The following is a 21789-nucleotide window of genomic DNA, read 5'->3' on the forward strand; positions in this document are numbered from 1 at the left end:
TCAAATCGAATAAATAAGTTAAACCGACTTATAATCTGAAATCGAAGAGATTTCAGATTTGTTTAAACCGATTTGTTACGTACCCACTTAAATCGGATCACAAAAATATAAAAAAATATTTTAAAAAAAAGATTGAGATTGATCTCGTTCGAGGGAGATCGGACCTCCTAGGCCACCAATTCGAGATGGTGAATCTCCAAAATCCAATGAGATCTTAATAATAATTTCTCTACATATTTTCATTAATTTCATAATTTCTCTAATAATAATTTCTTAATAATAATTTCTTAATAATAATTTCTCTAATAATTTCTGTACATATTTTCATTAATCTCATAATGAATTTAAATACAAAGAAACACTATCTTAACTACCCACTTATCCAAACTACCCCCTCTCCTATTTATTCAAGTAACTATCCCATAACCATAACTACATAACTCCTATACAATTCGTAACTACCCTTACCCATTAGCTAAGACTATTTAACTAATTGAAACTCTAAAATAAAATACATCTAGATGCATCAAATCTTGATATAAGATAATAATTTCTAGGCACATAACATTTCATCCTCCTTGAAACCGACCTTGTCCTCAAGGTCGAAACCTCCCGAATCCCAATTGATATTGGAATCAATTACATTCATTTTAACACATAACTCCCAAAACTATTTGTCTCTTAGAATCGATGATGTCCTCGCGATAATCGTTTTGAATGTTGTTGTCTTGACACTTCTTGAAAATAATTAATGGCTTCATGACATACGCTTTGAATTGGATAAGGAGGATAAAATCAATGTTTGAATATTTTTCGAAAATATTGAGTTCGCCTTTGTCATCTTCATTAGATCTTTGATGTTCTTTGTCTTCAACATACTTGACGAGGCTCTCATTGGCATTTATCTCACATATTTGAAAAGATGATCATGGAGGTTGATCTTCGATCACATCTAAGTTCTCATTTATAGGATCATTGACTTCACTAAATATAGTTTCTCCTCTTCGAATAATTTCTTCATTTTTTTTGAGAAATTATTCGATTATGAGACAACATTCCCTCAAACCATCACGCATAAACTTACAAAACTCCTTGAATTCATCATCCATCGACTTAATTTCCACGTGAGGATCACCACTCTGATACCAATGTTAAGTACACACTTAAATTGGCTCACAAAAATAATAAAAAAGAAGAAAAAAGATTGAGATTGATCTTGTTCGAGGGAGATCGGACCTCCTAGGCCACCAATTCGAGATGGTGAATCTCCAAAATCCAAGAGGATCTTAATAATAATTTCTTTGCATATTTTCATTAATCTCATAATGAATTTAAATACAAAGAAACATTATCTTAACTACCCACTTATCCAAATTACCCACTCTCTTATTCATTCAAGTAACTATCCCATAACCATAACTACATAACTCCTATGCAATTCGTAACTGCCTTGACCTATTACCTAAGACTATTTAACTAATTGAAACTCTAAAATAAAATTCATCTAGATGCATCAAATCTTGATACAAGATAATAATTTCTAGGCACATAACACGATTAAAAAAAAATTCCAATCAATCAAGTCAGCTGATCAATCTCGAGTTATACAAACGCACGTTACCAAAGTTTTTTCGGTGACCATAATCATCGTCTGACACTGTCGATCAACCTGTTGGTCGACGAATGGATTGCGACGGTACAACAAGTTGGGTCTTCTTGATGAAAAAGATGAACTATTCTGCGTTTTGGGCCAACCTGATTCGGGTTTCGATTGGGCCAAGCCCATTATAAACGTTCATTTGGGTCAAGCCCGTTTATTATTTAGTTGGGCTAAGACCGATTCTGTTTACGTTTTAGGCCAAGCCTGAGTCAATTTTTTTTCGATTTTGGGCTAAGCCTATTAATAGTTCGTTTTAAAATTAACTAATGCTTAAAGGTCTGTTGGGTTAAACCCGTTTCAGACTCGAACCGACCCGCTTATCCGACCCGTTTGGGTCTACCTCTAACCCGGATCGAGTTAACGCGGTTTAGCCGAACCGTTTCAATTGGTTCAAACGTAAACCAGATCATTAAAAAAAATTTGGTTTTTCTTTAAAAACTTTGAAAAATCATAACTAATTCAGTTTAACTCTGATTTGGACAAAACAAGAGTCCATTTTGAATATTGGTTGAGATATATTCAATAAAAATGTTAAAATAATTCTTTGATAATAACATATAACAGTAAAATTCAAATTAAGTTGTACCATTTTGGAGAATATATCTATAATTATTTTCTTTTATGTTGTAATTTTTTAGTTGTTGTTATTATCACAAATGTTTGTACCCACATTCAAAACAAGAAAAATTAGAAAGCAAATGTAGATATATTAGGGTATAGGTCTTGCCTATAGGAGTTTAGGAAGATACTTTGAGTGATCGTTCAAGGAACGTGATGAAAATAGAATAATAATTGCCTAAAGGCGACCGTTTTATAGAAGTTACAGGTTCTTGAATTTTGAGACTTAGTATCTCACTAAGATCATTTTATGACAGTATTTTGCATAAAATCACTAACTTTTGCCTAAAGGTGATTTATGGATGTTTGTGTAAATCAAGTAAATAGAATAGTCACAAGTGTGAAAGGAAAAGAAAGATAACCCTCTTGCCTAAAGGTGTGGATAGTGTTTGGATTGAACTAGAACATGAGTAGTTAGGTCTATGTACCTCCAACACAATTTTAGGGAACATATAGTATATTGAGATCTCAGTCCAAAGGCGAGTTTTGATGATGCGACTTGTTTGTACATTCAGAGTGAAAAGTTTCACCCTTAATAAAACACTCTAAAACGATTCGACCAAAATCTCTGGTACGAATTGAAAGAATTGAATCTCATAGTATATTTTAATATTTGACCATATCATATTGCAGCTATGGATAGGTCATTGATTCAAAAGAGTCTGGCAGGGATTGAGCCTCTTAATGACTGTAATTACTCATCTTGGAGGATAAATATTGACATTTTACAAGGATGCATGGATTTTGATTTTGTTCTCTTTGAGGACATGCTACCGGTTCCACTTTTAGATTCTACGGAGTTAGTGAGACCCATTTTGTTAAATGAGAAAAGGCTAATAGATTGTCTATGATGATCATTTGAGCATCTATTAGTAAGACTTTTCAATGTGGTATTCAGACCACAGATACAGCTAAGGAACTGTTCCAGATTATCAAGAAATAGTTTGTAGGAACAAAGAGATTTGTTCAGTATGATATTTGGGTCAGTTAATAAATCTAAAATATGATGGTAATGGAAATGTACGGGAACATATTTTGAAGATGTCAAAGCTCCTCATTGGTCTCCGTGAGCAAGTAATTATTTTTGAAGATGACCTTTTCGTTTACATGGCAGTTTTATCTTTGCCTAAATCTTTTGATACTTTTAAAGTCAATTACAGTGCACAAGAAACTAAATGGGATTTGAATCAGCTAATTTCTCTTTGTGTCATTGAGGAGGTAAGATTGAGAGATTCGAAAGTTGAGTCAGCACACTTAGCAGTTTATGCAAGTAATAAGAAAATTTTGAAGAATAATGGTTTCAAGAAAGACAGCAACAAGAACTTCAAGCAAGAAAAATAGTTCAAAGATTTCAAGAATCAGAAAATAATTAAGGAAAAGACAAAGGCTAGAAAAATAGATAGTGAAGATTGTTGATTTTGTAAGAAGAAGGGACAAATGAAGAGAAATTGCTTTGCGTACAAGAACTGATTGCAAAAGAATCTAAGAGGGGTTCGTCAGTAGGAGAAACCCTAGACTAGAGGATAGATTTTTTCTTATGAATGCAGAGGCATTATAAATTGAGGTTGTTGGAGCTTATCACCTCATTCTCGATATATAACCATTCTTTGTGTTAGAGGAGACTTTCTACATCTCGTCTTTTAGATGGAACATTATTTTCATTTTTAGATTGGACATTGCTAGTTATGTCTTTCTTTTCTTTTTCGCGATAGTAAGTTGCATGTTTTTTTATCATAATGACATTATTAGACATGTTTTTTTTTAGATAGTCTTTATCAATTATCTTTGGATAGTTTGTTTGCTTCTTCTTTGTTATGTTTATTTATTGATTCACATGTGCCGAGGTTTAAGTGTCCTAGTTCGTCAGAAAAACTCTTCTATGTTATAATTTTTGAAATTAGGTCACATTTCTAATGAAGACTAGAATCATAAGTTAAGGAAGGAATTCTAGGTCCTCTAGATTTTTCAGATTTTAATGTTTGTGTGGATTGCCTCAAAGGTAAGATGATTAAGCAACAGAAGCTTGAAACTACTAGAGTTACTGATTTACTAGGTTTCTTGAATATGATCAAAACAGTGGGAGTGAAAAGTGAAAAAAGATTATATTTAAAAGAAATGTAGTGATCCACCAATATATTTTATTTCGCAACCTTTACCTCATTTGGTGGTTTCACCAATTCGTACAATCGTTACAGAAGAAGATGCAACAATCCAACCAAAACCCAATCCTCAAGTGGTAGTCGTCCCAGTTCCACAACCAATCATTCCCATTAAGAAATATACTCGAGAACGTAAACCTGCTATTACAAATGATTGTGAGGTGTACTTTTAAGAATGAGATGTTATTAAAAAAGATATATTCAGCCAAGATTAGTATCCCAAGAACAAGTTCGAGAAAATGTAGATCAATGCATTAAAATATGTATCAACAATCGGTAGTCTTATGTATGCAATGATTTGCATTCAACCCGATATCAGTTACATTATTGGTATGTTTGGGAGATATCAACAGAACCCTGATATTGCTCATTGAAAAGTAGTAAAGAAAGTACTTCGATATTTACAAAAAACAAAATACTTTATGTTAGAATACAAAATATCGAATGAGCTTCGAGTTGTTGGTTATTCTGATCGGATCATATTGGATGTCGTGATAACTTGGAGCTATCTTATGGAGAAGCTCAAAATAAATTCGACCATGTATTTGGAGTTTATTGGATGCTGTGAAGCAACTCGTCAAGCAATTTGATTGAAGAATTTTATTGATAAATTAAAGATTGTGTATTTCATTAATAGACCTATTATTATCTATTGTGATAACAAGGCTGCTACTGATTTTTGTAAAGAATAAAAGAGTAATTCGAAGAAACAAACACATCGAAATAAAATATCTTTTAGTAAGTGAAAATGTTCGTGAAGGATTGATTAAGATTGCCAAGATAAATTCTAGTAATATGATAGTTCGCATTCTTACAAAAGGACTCCTGCCAATGATTTTTAAGGAACATGTAACTCGTATGGGAGTTATCATGTTATTTGTTCAAATTATTTAAGTATTGCGTTTATTTTATATTTGTTTTGATTTATTCACATTCTTGATAGACTATTCATTACTACTTATAGAAATTAATTATGACTAGTCATTATTTATGCATTATTGTGTATACATGTTATCTTTGCCTGTGAGTAGATGTACTCGTAAAGTGTTAAAAATGCTTAGACTAGCGTGACTTGGCATCACGTTAACGAAGTCTTCATTCTAGATAGAAAGGTGATGGAATATCACATGATTGATTGCTAGTAAGATATCATAATGACATACGATGAGTATGAAGCTGGACACCTAGGAAATGTACATATAGACTACATTGAGGAGTATACATTGCCCTAATACCACAAAGAAAGTTCATGTAAAAGTAAACTTCTAAATTTATTGATGGTACTAGTTTTGAGACCATGAAACTATCTTAGGGTCGACAAATGAGCACTCTGTTATATCCATGATCCATCATTAGTGGTATCTTTAAATAAATGTGACAGTTAAAGATTATCTTAAATGTTTTGAATAATTATTTTTCAAAAGAGTGCACTTGATTATTCAAAAGTTAACAATCCAGAGTGTCGTTTTAAACAAAAGGTATATGTGAAGGCCAAGTGGGAGATTGTTGAAATTATTATTATTATTATCTTCATTATTTAAATTATTTTGTAACCTTTTCACATATACAAATTTTATATAAATACTGGATTGTAATTTGTTCAAAACATTAAGGGTAAAATTGGAAATCATGCTTGTGGTCTGGTATTGGCATTGGCCCCACTACAATAAAATCTTGGCTTCGCCCCTGCATGTCATCATCAGACATGACTATTCATACTCAAGCTTTTCAACTGTATCATTAATTATAATTTGACCCCACTACAATAAAATCCTGGCATCACCCCTGATCAAAACAGAATAGGCACCTAGTCAATTGGCTGATAAGAAACCCAAATGAGTTTTGGCTTATATTATTTTATATTTTATTTTATATTTTGGAGAAAGAAAAAACAAATATTATTATTTATTTTAAAATATTAAACATTTTTTTAATGTTTATAAATTTAATATAGGGAGAATTACAGAAAACATGTGATGAAATCATCTTATTTATCGTATTAGTACACATTCCAAATTATTTACAAAAATCAATAAAAAAAAAATTATTGGTAAATAAGTTGTCATTAAAATAGTTAGAAAGGTTATTAAAAACAGGATAATGCTGAAATAACATTAAAAATATCCCCCGTGGTGTACATTTCAATGTTACTTCAACGCAACTCTCAGAAAAATAATGTAAATGTCCCTGATGTAAATGCTCAAGTAAAATTGTGAAGAACACCTTGGGGGACATTGGTGTGCACAGAACCATAGATGATTTCATCAAGATCTCACTTGTATCTCAATAAAAAGTATCTATAGTTCTAGCACACATCCACATCAGCCGATGTCCCCCGTAGTGTTACTCTAGCATGACTCGTTTTAATTTGGAGAAATATTAATTTTCTGTCATTATCTTACTAGTTTTAAAAAGTGAATAAATAAATGATTAGTACAAGGGTAAGAAGCGTGATTTGGTAAATATTTTGGAATGTGTACTATCATGAAAATTTTCCCTTGTCATGTAGGCACCTCCACATCAGCAACGTGTGAATTGATGTCAATTCCAATGTCACTCCAGCACATTCATAATAGAATTATTATTATTATTATTTAAAAAAATGAGGGGAATAAAAAACTCTGCAATTTGGCAATTAATTGATGATGAATCGTTAACTTATTTGGTGGTACCGTACTACCTATAGATGGGAGTAATTAAGTTAAAATGCATTGTATGTATAAGATCATAATTTAAAAGTGGAGATTTAATTGTGGGAATTTGGCAGTGTTAAGTGGATTAAGTTTTAGAGTAGGTAGTATAATTGTGTAAGAGTTTGGGTTCGGTCTGGGTTTTGTTTCTAAATCTGGAATCAAATCTAAAATCAATACCAAACCCGTTGTTTCGGGTTTAAATTGGTTTTGTTTTCGGGTAAAATCATAATATTTGATTGGAATTTTTTTTTTTCAATAATGCTGAAGTGACCTTGAGATTAGATGTCAAATTCACATCATGTGATGGAAAAGTAATTTTTTTCTTTAAAAGGCAGCTTGATGGGTAAAAAAAAAGCAGGCTTGAGTGCTTGACCGAACGACGGTCTTTAATATATGAATAATGATGAATTCAGCTTTATGGGTCAAAAAAGAACGCTAGAGTGCTTGACCGAATGGTGACTTTTAATATATATATATATTATATATATATATATATATAATATAATATATATATATATATATATATATAGGGAGGCGTTCGGAGGCATCAGTTTCGTCAGCCATTTTAACAAAAGTTACCCGACCGTTGGATATAATTAAATCGGACGGTCGAGATTGCTTATTACGTTTAAATGATAACTTATAAGTTTTTACTGCGCCATCCCTCATCTTTTGACTTATTAGTGTCACCTCCCTGACTAAAAAACAGCAGAGAGTGCTTATTACGTTTAAATGATAACTTATAGGTTTTTACTGCGCCATCCCTCATCTTTTGATTTATTAGTGTCCCCTCCCTGAGTGAAAAACAGCAGAGAGAACTCGTCTGTTCTCTCTAAAAGTCTCGAACAACCCTCCTCTGTTCTATCTCGTCTGTTCTCTCTAAAAGTCTCGAACAACCCTCCTCTCTCTCGCTGCAACTCCTCGACGAAAACCTCTCTCTCTCTCTCTCTCTCTCTCTCTCTCTCTCGCGACGCCGAAACCCTCGAACCTCCTCACTCTCACTCTCTCTCGTTGAAACCCTCCTCTCTCTCTCGCTGCAACTCCATCGACGAAGCACGAACACGAACACGAATGGCTCCTGCAAGCTCCACGTACCACATGTCTGGAGACATCTTCCATAGAACGAACCCACCCGTTTCAGCAGCTCTAGAGGCGTTCCGGGTTCTCATGACTTTGTGGCTGTCTCGATCTCAGCAGCTTGCATCTTCACCTTTCCCATGACATAGGCATTGCGAATGGAGTTCTGCAGCTTTACACCTCCTGAAGCAGCTGTGTATTGCTGCAATATATACTGAGCGGACGAAGTTTCCTGCAACAGTAACCACACAGTGAAAACGGAGTTAATTTACAGGGTTTTAGTAAATCAAAGGAGAATGAAGAATCTCATAACAGAGAATGATTCTCTCTCTGCCCTCTAACATTACTCTAACAAAACAATTTTTAGCCATCAACACCAATTCCTCTAACCATCAACATCTCATTAAGATGCAAATTTAAGAACTTTCTTGTTCTGCTCTCCAAATAAAGGCAACACAGAGATACTCATTTACATGCTTCCCTAGAAATAGCAACAATCTCACACCCATCTTAGAATTAAAGAAATTTGGGGGAAGAATTAAAGAACAGTGCTTCCATGTGAACATTCACAAAATTAAAACAAAACCCAAAATAAGCATTCCTCTACAGAAAACCAAAACTAAAAACACACACAAAATAAAAGAAAGAAAAAGATAGACAAATCCATTTTCTCTGAAACTCAAACCTACCCAAACGCACAAAAAAAAATATTGTTTTACCAAGAAAAAACTCTCAAGAAACAAAAGCTTCTGAAAATGAAGACTTGTTTGGATTGCCATTTACGCGGAAAAGTGGAAAAACAGCCTCAAGAGCTTCTTTGAGCGAGAAAATGTGGTAAAATAAATGTCAAAAACTGATGAAATTTGGAAACTGAGAAAGGAAGAAAGGGGGACTCACAATGGGTGTGTCTTTGATACTAAGGTGAGGGAGAGGATCAGAGGTGCTAACGTGCACCGGTGCGAGAGGAGCACCCATGACACCAAGCAGGAGCCTCAGATCGGACCGTTTATAAGCGTTAGAAGAAACGGAAGGAGTCCGAGAGAGCTGACCCTTCATCCAATGTCCCCACCCTTCCCTCTTCGAATCACCATTCTCAGACCCATCTTGATCAAGCCCTTCCATCACTCTCTGCTGTTTTTTAGTCAGGGAGGTGACACTAATAAGTCAAAAGATGAGGGATGGCGCAGTAAAAACTTATAAGTTATCATTTAAACGTAATAAGTAATCTCGACCGTCCGATTTAATTATATCCAACGGTCGGGTAACTTTTGTTAAAATGGCTGACGAAACTGATGCCTCCGAACGCCTCCCATATATATATATATATATATGGGAGGCGTTCGGATGCATTAGTTTTAATAGTAGTTTTAACAAAAGTAACCCGGCCGTTGGATATTGTTGAATCGGACGGCCGAGATTGTCGGTTTCGTTTAACTCATAAGTTATGGGCTATTTACAGCGCCATCCCTCATGTTTGGCTTTATTAGTGCCACCTCCCTCTTAACCTTGTTCTCTCCAAACCAGCCAATACTGTAAGTACCACAAACAACTTCTTCTAACTTAAGCCCTCTTTTGCTAACGGACGCTATAAATGGCGCGTATGTTAGCGGTAGTTCGGCCGCAGCTATTTGTTCTCCGGAGGTGAACATAGGGTAACCATATCCATGATAGATTTGATCGGAGATGATCGAATGGGTCGATAAATCAACGATGATTTCGTGGGTTTGTTTATTGGATCGAGTGATAACTAAGGCTCGACGAGGTGGGAGTATGGTGGTGTGGTTTGACGAGATCCATGAGAGGATGATTGGTTTGTCTGGTTCATCTAAACCAACGTATTGGAAGGTTAGAGGGTTTCAGCGGAACGAACGAGCGAGAGAGAGAGAGAGAGAGAGAGGGAGAGAGAGGTTTTCGTCGATGGAGTTGCAGGGAAAGAGAGGAGAGTTTCAGCGGAGCGAGAGCGAGAGAGAGAGGTGTTCGAGGGAGAACAAACGAGAGAGAACAGAGAGAACAGACGAGAGAGAACAGATCTGTCGTTGTAAATCAGTCAGGGAGGTGGCACTAATAACGCCAAACATGAGGGATGGCGCTGTAAATAGCCCATAACTTATGAGTTAAACGAAACCGACAATCTCGGCCGTCCGATTCAACAATATCCAACGGTCGGGTTACTTTTGTTAAAACTACTGTTAAAACTAATGCATCCGAACGCCTCCCTATATATATATAGGGTCCCGTTCAGCACCCTAAGCTTTACCACACACTTTAACAAACGTGTTTTGTCTTACATGGGTTAGAAGTTTTGGAATGGGCTGATTTTTGGTGAGGATGATCTCTATGATGAGGAGATCATCCTCACCAAAAATCAGCTCATTCCAAAACTTCTAACCCTATCAAAAATGATTTCCAAAAAATGGACGGTCCAAGATTTTTCAACGTGTAAACATGGGGCTAAACATTTCAGAATGGGCTGATTTTGGGGAGGATGATCTTTTAATCATAGAGATCATCCTCACCAAAAATCAGCCCATTCCAAAACTTCTAACCTATGTAGGACAAAAAACATTTGATAAAGTGTGTGGTAAAACTTAGGGTGCTGAACATTTCCCATATATATATATATATATAGGGAGCGGTTCGGCAGTCCTTAGGTTTGTCAAATTTGGTGTCAAACATTTTTTGTAAATCACTTTTGATAGGGTTAGAAACTTTGGAATAGGCTGATTTTTTGTGAGGATGATCTCTACGGTGAAGAGATCATCCTCACAAAAAATCAGCTCATTTTGAAACTTCTAAGCCTAGTTTACAAGTTGAAGAATCGTGGACTATCCATTTTTTGTAAATCACTTTTGATGGGGTTAGAAGTTTTGGAATAGTCTGATTTTTGGTGAGGATGATCTCCTCATCATAAAGATCATCCTCACAAAAAATCAGCTCATTCCAAAGCTTCTAACCCATATTTTGAAAAATGTTTGACACCAAACTTGGCAAACTTTAGGGCTGCTGAACCATCCCCATATATATATATATATATAGGAAATGTTCAGCAACAAACATTTTGACAAACATTTAGCCCATTCCAAAACTTTTAACCCCAGTTAACAAGTTGAAAAATCGTGGATCATCCATTTTTTATAAAACATTTTTGATGAGGTTAAAGGTTTTGGAATGGGCTGATTTTTGGTGAGGATGATCTCCTCACTGTACAGATCATCCTCACCAGAAATCAACCCATTCCAAAACCTCTAACCCATGTTTTGAAAAATGTTTTGCCAAAATGTTTGTCAAAATGTTTGTTGTTAAACGGGACCCTATATATAATATATATATAGGGTCCCGTTTAGCAACAAACATTTTAGCAAAACATTTTTTCAAAACATGGGTTAGAGGTTTTGGAATGGGCTGATTTTTGGTGAGGATGATCTCTACGGTGAGGAGATCATCCTCACCAAAAATCAGGTCATTCCAAAATTTCTAACCCCAGTTTACAAGTTGAAAAATCGTGGACCGTCCATTTTTTGTAAACCATTTTTGATGGGGTTAGAAGTTTTAAAATGGACTGATTTTTGGTGGTGATGATCTCCTCACCGTAGAGATCATCCTCACCAAAAATCAACCCATTCCAAAACCTCTAACCCATGTTTTAAAAAATGTTTTGCCAAAATGTTTGTTGCTGAACATTTCCCATATATATATATATATATATATATATATAATATATATATATATATATAATATGGATAGCGTTATTACGACCCCTATTACGACTCACATTGCGACACATCGTTTGTCTTACATGGACAAAAATGTTTGGAATGGACTGATTTTTTGTAAGGATGATCTCTGTGATGAGGGGATCATCCTGGCAAAAAATCATCCCATTCCAAAACTTCTAACCCATCAAAATTGATTTACAAAAATTGGACGGTCTAAAATTTTTCAACTTGTAAACATGGGACTAGAAGTTTCATAATGAGCTGATTTTTGACAAGGATGATCTCCTCACCATAGAGATCATCCTCACAAAAAATCAGCCCATTCCAAAATATGGGTTAGAGTTTTGGAATGGGCTGATTTTTTGTGAGGATGATCTCTACGGTGAGGAAATCATCATAACCAAAAATCAGCATATTCCAAAACTTCTAACCCATCAAAAATGATTTACAAAAAATGGACGGTTCACGACTTTTCAACTTATAAACATAGGGCTAGAAGTTTTGGAATGGGCTGATTTTTGGTGAGGATGATCTCCTCACCGTAGAGATCATCCTCACCAAAAATCAGCCCATTCTAGAACCTCTAACCCATGTTTTGAAAAATGTTTTGCCAAAATGTTTGTTACTGAACGGGACCCTATATATATATATATATAAGCTTGAGTGCTTGACATAATGGTGCCCTTTAATATATAAATAATAATGAAGGAAAATGTTCAGCAACAAACATTTTGGCAAATATTTTGGTAAAACATTTTTTCAAAACATAGGTTAGAGGTCTTGGAATGGGCTGATTTTTGGTGAAGATGATCTCTACGGTGAGGAGATCATCATCGCCAAAAATCAGCCCATTCCAAAACTTTTAACCCCATCAAAAATGATTTACAAAAAATGGATGGTCCACGATTTTTCAAGCTGTAAACTGGGGCTAGAAGTTTTGGAATGGGCTGATTTTTGGTGAGGATGATCTCCTCACCGTAGAGATCATCCTCACCAAAAATCAGCCCATTCCAAGACCTCTAACCCATGTTTTGAAAAATGTTTTGCTAAAATGTTTGTTGTTAAACGAGACCCAATTATGAATTCAACGTGATGAGTCAAAAAAGAAGGCTTAAGTGCCTGACCGAATGATGGTCTTTAATAGATGAATAATGATGAATTCTGCTTGATGGGTATAAAAAAAAAGACTTGAATATTTGACCGGATGGTAGGTTTTAATATTTGAATAATGATAATCCATGCAGTTATGTTACGTTGTTGGGTATGCGGCTGACGTGGTAAAAGCATAGAGTCGTATTTTTTTTATTTTTTTATTTATCTACATAAAAATGATATATATATGGTCCTTTCCCACACTAAACTTTACCCTACACTTTAACAAACGTGTTTTGTCCTACATGGATTAGAAGTTTTGGAATAAGTTGATTTTTGGTGAGGATGATCTCTATGGTGAGGAGATCATCCTCACCAAAAATCAGCTCATTCCAAAACTTCTAACCCCATAAAAAAATGGACGATTCACAATTTTTCAACTTGTAAACATGGGGCAAAATTTTTTGGAATGGACTGATTTTTTGTGAGGATGATCTTCTAATTATAGAGATCATCCTCACCAAAAATCAGCCCATTCCAAAACTTCTAACCTATGTAGGACAAAACACGTTTGTTAAAGTGTAGGGTAAAGTTTAGAGTGTTGAACATTTCCCATATATATATAGTATGTGTCTTTACCACGTCATTCGTGTGTTGTAAACATTCAAATATTTAACATGATTTTCATTGTTCCAATAAAAACTAATCAATCGATATCTCAATCATATGTATTTGTGTTAAATCAAAAAATAGGGTATGGTTACTTATATTGTGTCGTCGTAATTTAATCTTTGATTTAATGTGTTTGGAGGTGCGTAATTTAATCAACGTTCCTTATAGTCTTTTGAAATCCCAATCGAATTTGATCCCTTTAATTGTTAGACTCACATTTTCTTTTCTTTCTATGTGGATCAGTTGGTTTAATGATTGATTGGATATCACTTATCTTATTTTGTTGTTTCTTCACAAATCTTTATGTGTTTAATGTACTCAATATGGGTTAGTCAATTACCTTTTATAGACAAAGGTGATGGTCTAGAATCATTCTCTTAGTAAGTTTCCTTTCCATTAAAGTCTCCTACTAAACCTTAAAGAATATAAAGCATTAATCATATTGGGTTCTATTAATATTGATATTCCTAAATATCATAGAATCCTTGTGCGTTGTGAAAACAAAATCTTGGAGATCAATTGATCAAGGTCAATAGGCAATACGTTACATAGATCTAACATTTTTCCACTTGGCCCATTAGACCAATTGTGCTAATAAGTTTCAAAACAATTTAAAAAATGATTCAATTTTAAAATTTTATACGTGATCACGATTTTTAAAAATCATCAATATTTTCAATATGTAATTAGATTCCTTAATGTCATATTTTGATTAAATATTAATGTGAGTCATGACGGTTGTATATCATCTATGCCATACTTTTTTTCATGTACCACGCCATCAATACATTCTCTAATATAACATTTAATTGTGTCATTTTTATTTGTCTTGTCAAAATATTTCCTGTATCACTTAAATCAAAATAAAATATACATAATATAATTAGAAACAGAAAAGAAACAGAAACAAACATTTATTTAGTACTAACATTAATGTCAATTACATAATCACTTCAAAATAATTTATTCCATATACATAAATGATTTTTCCAAAAGACCCATTCTAATAACATATATATATGGTCCTTTCAGCACCAAACATTTTTGCCAATATTTTAACCAACCATTTTTGTTCTACATGAGTTAGAAGTTTTGGAATGGGCTGATTTTTTATGAGGATGATCTCTACGATGAGGAGATCATCTTCACCAAAAATCAGCCCATTCCAAAACTTCTAGCATCATGTTTTCAAGTTGAAAAATCGTGGACCGTCCATTTTCTGTAAACCATTTTTGATGGGGTTAGAAGTTTTGGAATAGGCTGATTTTTGGTGATGATGATCTCCTCACCGTAGAGATCATCTTCACAAAAATCAGCCCATTCCAAAACTTCCAACCCATGTGTTTGAAAAATGTTTGTTACTGAACATTTCCCATATATATATCTATATATATATAAACATAAGAGTTGGGACAACTAACTAATTAAGTTTCGAGTCAACAATTAGTTTACACTCGACAGTAGTCAGTTCAATTTACTTTAGATAAATTCGAGAAAGTTTCAAGAAATTCATTAACTCTAGATGTTTAAGATCATGGGTCTTTCAGGAAGAAAATCATTAATTATTATTATTAAAAAAAATGTTTAATAAGATTTATGAAGAAGAAGAATAACAAGACATAAAAAATGTGGGGAATAAAAAACTCTGCAATTTGATAAATAAATGATGAAGAATAGTTAACTTAATTGGTGGCACGTTCTTATTTATAGGTGGGAGTAATTTAGTTAAAATGCATTGTATGTATAAGATCATCTTTTAAAGGTGGGGTTTTAATTGTGGGAATTGGGCATTACACTTTAGAAAAGTAGTTAGTGCAAGAGTTTCGGTTTGGTTTGGTCCAGGTCTTCAAAATCAGAAATCGAAACCAAAACCGAACCAATTGTTTGGATAAAATCAAAATATTTAATTTTGGATTTTTTTTGTCGTTTTCAAAAGGCAACTTGATTGGTCAAAAAAGAAGTCTCGGACCGAATGGTGGCCTTTAATTGAGTATTGACATATACCCACCTTATCATCATCCTCATTAGTGACAATTTTAACTCATCCATTCTTTCTCTGAAATCGTGGATTATTTTCACTTCGAATTACTTACAGATTTTGCAGTGAGAGGCGTTTTCTATGAATTGCCGCTAATTTTGTGTCGTGGGAGGGGTTTTGGCTAAAATCGCCCTTGTTGCTGCTCAGTTGGTGGCAACTTCATAAAACCACCCAGAAAAAAACGTCTCTATAAGCCAGTGTTTTTATAGTGCCAGTTACCCCATACATTGCAAAACTAACATCAGTCCATGGGTGAGGCAAGGACAAGACCAAAAATGGTCTGTCCTAAGATTACTCACGGCCAGGCCAAAATCCAACATGTAAAATGTCCTCTGGGGGCCTTTGGCTTATCTATTTGATGGGCTTTGGGGCCTTTTAAAAAATAATCGTGGGTGAAGTCCATTTTCGAAAGGTTTTGTGCTCTCAGGCTCGGCCTAAAGAAAATGGGGTGTTTGTAAAGAGTGAAACTTTTATCAACCTTTTTGATCAAGCAATAAGTCATCAATTAATTTGTTGATTCACCGAATTAATGGACTAGTCCCTTATTGGAGAATTTAATTTACAAATTTTTGGACAATTTTGAAAAATAAACGACTTCTTTATGGACAAATTAATGATATTTACATGAATAGATTAATGATTTATTATATAAAATTTTATGTTTATTATTTATTTATTTATTTTCATAAAAATATGTAGTTTCCAACTAGGTTTATAGGATATTGACAATTCATAGAACCGAACCAAACCGACTTTTGTATGGTTTGGGTTGGTTCGGTTCTAGTTCTTATTTGTTGGAACCAACCTATGTTGGTTTGGTTCCAATTTAAGTACAAACTTAACCAAATTGCACCTCTACTCACAATAAGGTGCTTATAATGAATCATCAACTCCAATATTTTTTCTACACCTCTATATCTTGACATGAAAGTGTATGGGAACCACAAATGTTTTCTTTTTTTACCGAGATATAAGTGAAAAGGCATCCATAGTACCTATCCACTTTCATGTCAAGAAGTGCGATGTGAGATTCCAGCTTGAGGTCACTCCAACACGACTCTTAGTACAACATATTGAGGACTCAACGCATCCATTTGGTGAAAAATTAATGGCATCCTTCCACCACCAAAAGTACAAAAGAAACACATAAGAGTTGGGACAGCTTACTAATTAAGCTTCAAGTTGACAATTAGTCGACACTCAACAATAGTCAATTCGATTTACTTTAAATAGATCCGAGAAAGTTTCAAGAAATTCATTTTCTCTAGAGGTTTAAGATATCATGGGATTTTTAGGGAGAAAATCATTAATTGTTATTATTTAAAAAAAAAATGTTCAATAAGATTTATGAAGAAGAAGAATAACAAGGCATAAAATGAGGGGAATAAAAAACTCTGCAATTTGATAATAAATGATGAAGAATGGTTACCTTAATTGGTGGCACGTTCTTACTTATAGATGGGAGTAATTTAGCTAAAATGCATTGTATGTATAAGATCATTTTTTAAAAGTGGGGATTTAATTGTGGGAATTGAGCAGTCTTAAGTGGACTAAATGGGTTGTTTTGGTTAGTTTACACTTTAGAAAAGTTGTTAGTGTAAGAGTTTCGGTTCGCTTTGGTCCAGGCCTTCAAAATCAGAAATCGAAACCAAAATCAAAACCGAACCAGTTTTTGGATAAAATCAAAATATTGATTTTGGATATTTTTTTTTTATTTTTTAAAAGGCGTTTTGATTGGTCGAAAAAGAAGTCTCGCTTGACCGAATGGTGGCCTTTAATTGAGTATTGACATATACCCCACCTTATCATCATCCTCATTTGTGACAATTTTAACTCATCCATTACTTCTCTGAGGAAGAAGAAGAAGAAGAGAGCATCCATGGCTCTTGAGGCTGTTGTTTCTGTGGTGACGGATAAACTTCTTAACTTCATCATCGAGGAAGCAAGTTCCCTGCGTCATGTTGAAGACAAAGTCAAGCGGATCCAAAGAGAACTGAGGGATATGCAACAGTTCTTACAAGATGCAGATAGCAAGCAACACAACAATCCAAAGGTGAAGAATTGGGTGAACGATATCAGAGAAGTAGCTTTCGATGTGGAAGACGTCTTCGAGACCTATATCCTTAAGACAACACTACAAAAGAGGAGGAATTTCGTATACAGGTATGCTTTTTTTCCCTAATGGCGTATATACACGTCATGTGATTGGCGTAGAGATTGAATGGATCCAAACTAAAGAGAAGAAATTTTGTATACAGGTTTGCCTTTAAACTTAATGACCGATATACGAGCCGGATGTTTGGCAAAGAGATTGAACGGGTCCAAAATAGTATCCGTGAGATCTCCGATCGTCGGTCAACCTATGATTTTGAAGCCATTGGAGGAGGAAGCGGAGAAGCATCGAGCTCTACAAGTGAAAAGTTGCGTGAGTGGAGACGAAATGTTGCTCGTTATGATGATGAAAATCAAGTTGTTGGTCTAGAGAATGATATAAACGCCCTAAAAGCTCGATTAATTGGGGAGCCCTCGCGACGATGTGTGATTTCAATCGTTGGAATGGGGGGTTTGGGTAAAAGTACCCTCGCCAAAAAAGTTTACAATTGCAATGAAGCAAAGAGCCATTTTGAATGTCGTGTTTGGGTTGATGTATCTCAAATATTTGATGCTAAAGACCTTCTGCAGGATATAGCCCAGAAGTCCATGAAACTCAAAAAACAGTACTCGCAAAATATGAATGAAGAAAACCTGAAAGAAAAGATCAATGGGTTCTTGACTGTACGTAAGTATTTTGTAGTCATGGATGATGTTTGGGAATTCGATTTGTGGAATCGTCTACACACCGTATTTCCTGACATGAATAATGGTAGTAGAATAATCTTTACTACCCGCAAGAAAGAGGTAGCCTCGCATGCTGATCCACAAAGCCCTCCTCATGAGCTACAACCCCTAAGCAAAAATGATAGTTGGGAACTGTTTATTAAAAAGGTTCTTTCAGTGGAAGAAATTACTCTTCCAAAGGAATTAGTGGTTGTTGGAAAAAATATCGTCGAAAAATGTAAGGGTTTACCTCTTGCAATTGTAGTATTGGGGGGGTTTTTATCGAGGAAACGCAGAGATTATGGCGAGTGGTCTAAAGTGCTTGATCGTGTAAGTTGGCAGCTAAATGAAGACGAAACACCCTGCTCACAAATCTTAGCATTGAGCTATAATGACTTGCCTTCCTACCTGAAATCGTGCTTTTTATATCTTGGTATCTTCCCTGAAGACTATGAGATCAATGCAAGGAATTTGATGAGGTTGTGGATATCAGAGGAATTTGTGAAACAACGAGGTAACGAACAAGCCGAGGATGTTGCGGAGGACTACTTGGAAGAGTTGGTTGACAGATGCATGGTTCAAGTAGTAGCAAAGAGACCCACTGGGAGTATAAAAAATGTCGCATTCATGATCTTTTGAGAGATCTCTCAATATCAAAAGCTGACGAAGTTGAATTTTTTCACATTCATCCTAATCCAAATTCTGCTTCTACATCTTCTCCACCACTAAACAAGGTTCGTCGACTCTCTGTTCATAAATTTTCTGAGAAGCATTTCGATCAATGTATTCGTTCTGCATTTTACTTTTTCTTACCAGACGATAGAACTGTTTATGGAGCCATTCATGGCTGTATGGATTTTGGAATGCTTAGAGTGCTTCATCTAAGTTTCAGTGGTTTTCTCGGTAGATATGTATCCTTGCTTGCCCAAGGCAGTAGGGAAACTTATTCATTTGAGGTACTTGCGGCTGAGATATGTGAAAGTGAAAAAGTTTTCGTCCATCATAAACAAGTTCAGGAACCTAGAATTCTTAGATCTGAAACATGTTGAAATCAATTGTGATCGTGATGCGATTTCGAAGCTGGACCACTTGCGACACTTGAAGTTTGGCAGCTGGGACGAAGTTCTATTAGATCCACCAAGAGGGAATGACTCTTCTTCTATAAGGAATCTTCAAACGCTGCAGGGGATACTTATAGACAACAAGAGCCTAGTGAAGGATGGGTGGGACAAGTATACCAACCTCAGAAAGTTGCAGTTGGATGGTGATTTACAGTCACAAGTAGAGGCATTAAGTGAGTGGATTGCCAAATTGGACCGCCTCGAATCCTTGTACTTGTATTTTCAAAAAAGTAATAATGATGAAGCAAAATTCAAGAATCCAATTGAAAGGATGAACATATTTTCAAGGAATAATCACTTGAATATTAATCTCTTTGATCTCTATTTGGCAAACGTATGGATAGAAAAGTTACCTGACCCTTGTGAATTTCCATCCAACTTCTCCCACCTGGACTTGTTCAATTCCATAATTGGGGCAGAAGCAATACAAACGCTAGGAAAGCTGCCAAAACTCAAGTACCTTTCGATGGTAGACTCTGTTCTTACAGTAAAGGCTATAAAGTTTTCTTCCGGAGCATTCCCTCAGCTTCAAGAATTGCAATTCAGCTCCCTTAAAGATTTGGAGGAATGGAAGGTGGAGGAAGGAGCGCTTCCTTGTCTTAGAGAGTTGATAATTGGGTATTGTAAAAATTTGAAGGCACTTCCAGATGGATTGGTGCACATAACCACCCTCTTGAAATTTCATGCGAATGGTATGTCTAAAGAATTCAAAGCCCGGGTCAGGCCAAATGTGGGAGAAGATTGGGGGAAGATTGCGCACGTCCCAACATTCAGACGGATTGGAATGACAGTTGACCGGTAAGTTTATTTTTCTTTTCTTTCCACACCTCAGCTATAAACTTTTCTCAATTCATTGTCTCCTCTATCCATCTAATCTCTATAATAATGTTTAGTTCCATTTGTTACATAGTGGCTATGGTGTTGTTTGTATTTGAAGTTCTTTATTTTTTTTTTATCTTAATCTTTTAACTTAAATGGCAGCTTAAGACTTGATGTTGTATTTGGTTTGTTGGTTTTATTATAAAGTGTGTTCAATTGATTTCTTGGCTAACAATGCAATTCCAACCATAGTTCTAATACTCATCATCAAGTCTACCAAAACTTGACCTAGTCGACACGATAGTACGGATTCACTTAGACAACTTGGGATATCACTGAGTCTTTTAAATTCATCCACTTGATTGAGTCAGCTCAAAATGGTACCAAGTTGAGTCAGAAACTCAACTCATGAGTGTTGGCTTCTACATTTAATATACTTGTCGAGGACAAAAGAATTTAAAAATACTTTTTTTAAAAGAAACTATTTTATATATTTATAAATTTTGGTTGCTGGTGCTTGAATAATACACCAGCAACCAAAAATAGATATAGATATATAAAAAAGTTGAGGTATCATCACTAACTTGTATGAATTAATTTTTTTTATTTTTTATTTTATTTAAATTGTGATAATCCGACTCTCTTTTTTTAGAAGCACCCATCGTAGAACCGTTGAACCTTTAATTGATGCCAAATAATAATAATGTTGATTTGGTTTGCACTGATTTGAGAACATTTGAATAAGCCGAGTTGAGTTGAGCTGGGTCAATGGGTTCAAAATGATTAGATCTGTCAATGGATCTTTTGGATCTGATCCAATAAATTTTGGATTGAATCCAAATAAACAACCAGATTATACAAATAAAATGTTCGTAATATAATATAAATAAAATATTTTAACAATTCATATATCTTTCAGTCACAATTATTCATGATTTTGATTTATTAAGAAATGATTAATAAGATGCATTGGATCGGGTTTTGGTCAAATCTCAAATCCTTATTCCAAACCCTAAATTAATGGATTGGATTTTGGATCATGTCCAACCCATTCCTCGCCCAAATAAAGACTTCAAAAATAAGTTTGTTATTTACTTAAATATAAAAAGTTCGATGAAATGCAGATTTCAACTTTTTTACTAAAAAATATTTGATTTTTTTGGATTATATCTATTATTAGATATGATAATTTTATAACTGATTTATCATCATTGATTATGCCATTTTTTTATGAGTCGTGCTAATATGACACCACCATCATCACTGAATCATAGATCATTGTCTCAGGATACATAAAATCATAATTT

General features: G+C 34.7%; 1 protein-coding gene and 1 pseudogene across 2 annotated transcripts; one reads left to right on the top strand and one right to left on the bottom strand.

The window, feature by feature from the left end:
- Positions 1-8280: 8280 nt before the first annotated feature.
- On the bottom strand, positions 8281-9856 carry LOC147381435 (uncharacterized). The gene is made up of 3 exons (XM_086430412.1): positions 9665-9856; positions 9105-9338; positions 8281-8439 (listed from the first exon to the last, which is right to left on the bottom strand). Exons 1-3 carry the CDS (start codon positions 9854-9856, stop codon positions 8296-8298), a joined length of 570 nt encoding a protein of 189 aa, XP_086286538.1. The 3' UTR covers positions 8281-8295.
- Positions 9857-17500: 7644 nt separating this feature from the next.
- On the top strand, positions 17501-20059 carry LOC147381436 (putative disease resistance protein At1g50180; annotated as a pseudogene). The gene is made up of 2 exons (XR_015174573.1): positions 17501-17888; positions 17984-20059. The product of XR_015174573.1 is annotated as a putative disease resistance protein At1g50180 (transcript).
- Positions 20060-21789: the final 1730 nt, after the last annotated feature.

Source organism: Akebia trifoliata, unplaced genomic scaffold (genome assembly GCF_017979445.1).
Source record: "Akebia trifoliata isolate Shusen 1 unplaced genomic scaffold, ASM1797944v1 Contig00497, whole genome shotgun sequence".
Lineage (NCBI taxonomy): Eukaryota > Viridiplantae > Streptophyta > Magnoliopsida > Ranunculales > Lardizabalaceae > Akebia > Akebia trifoliata.

What these genes read in the sequence shown, in the direction of transcription:
- LOC147381435 (XM_086430412.1), bottom strand. Translation starts at nt 9,856, where the DNA reads ATGTTCACCTCCGGAGAACAAATAGCTGCGGCCGAACTACCGCTAACA. An exon ending in CAAACATGAGGGATGGCGCT is followed by an intron (nt 9,339 to 9,664) that starts GTAAATAGCCCA and finishes ACTAAAAAACAG; the next exon opens with CAGAGAGTGATGGAAGGGCT. An exon ending in GTATCAAAGACACACCCATT is followed by an intron (nt 8,440 to 9,104) that starts GTGAGTCCCCCT and finishes TTACTGTTGCAG; the next exon opens with GAAACTTCGTCCGCTCAGTA.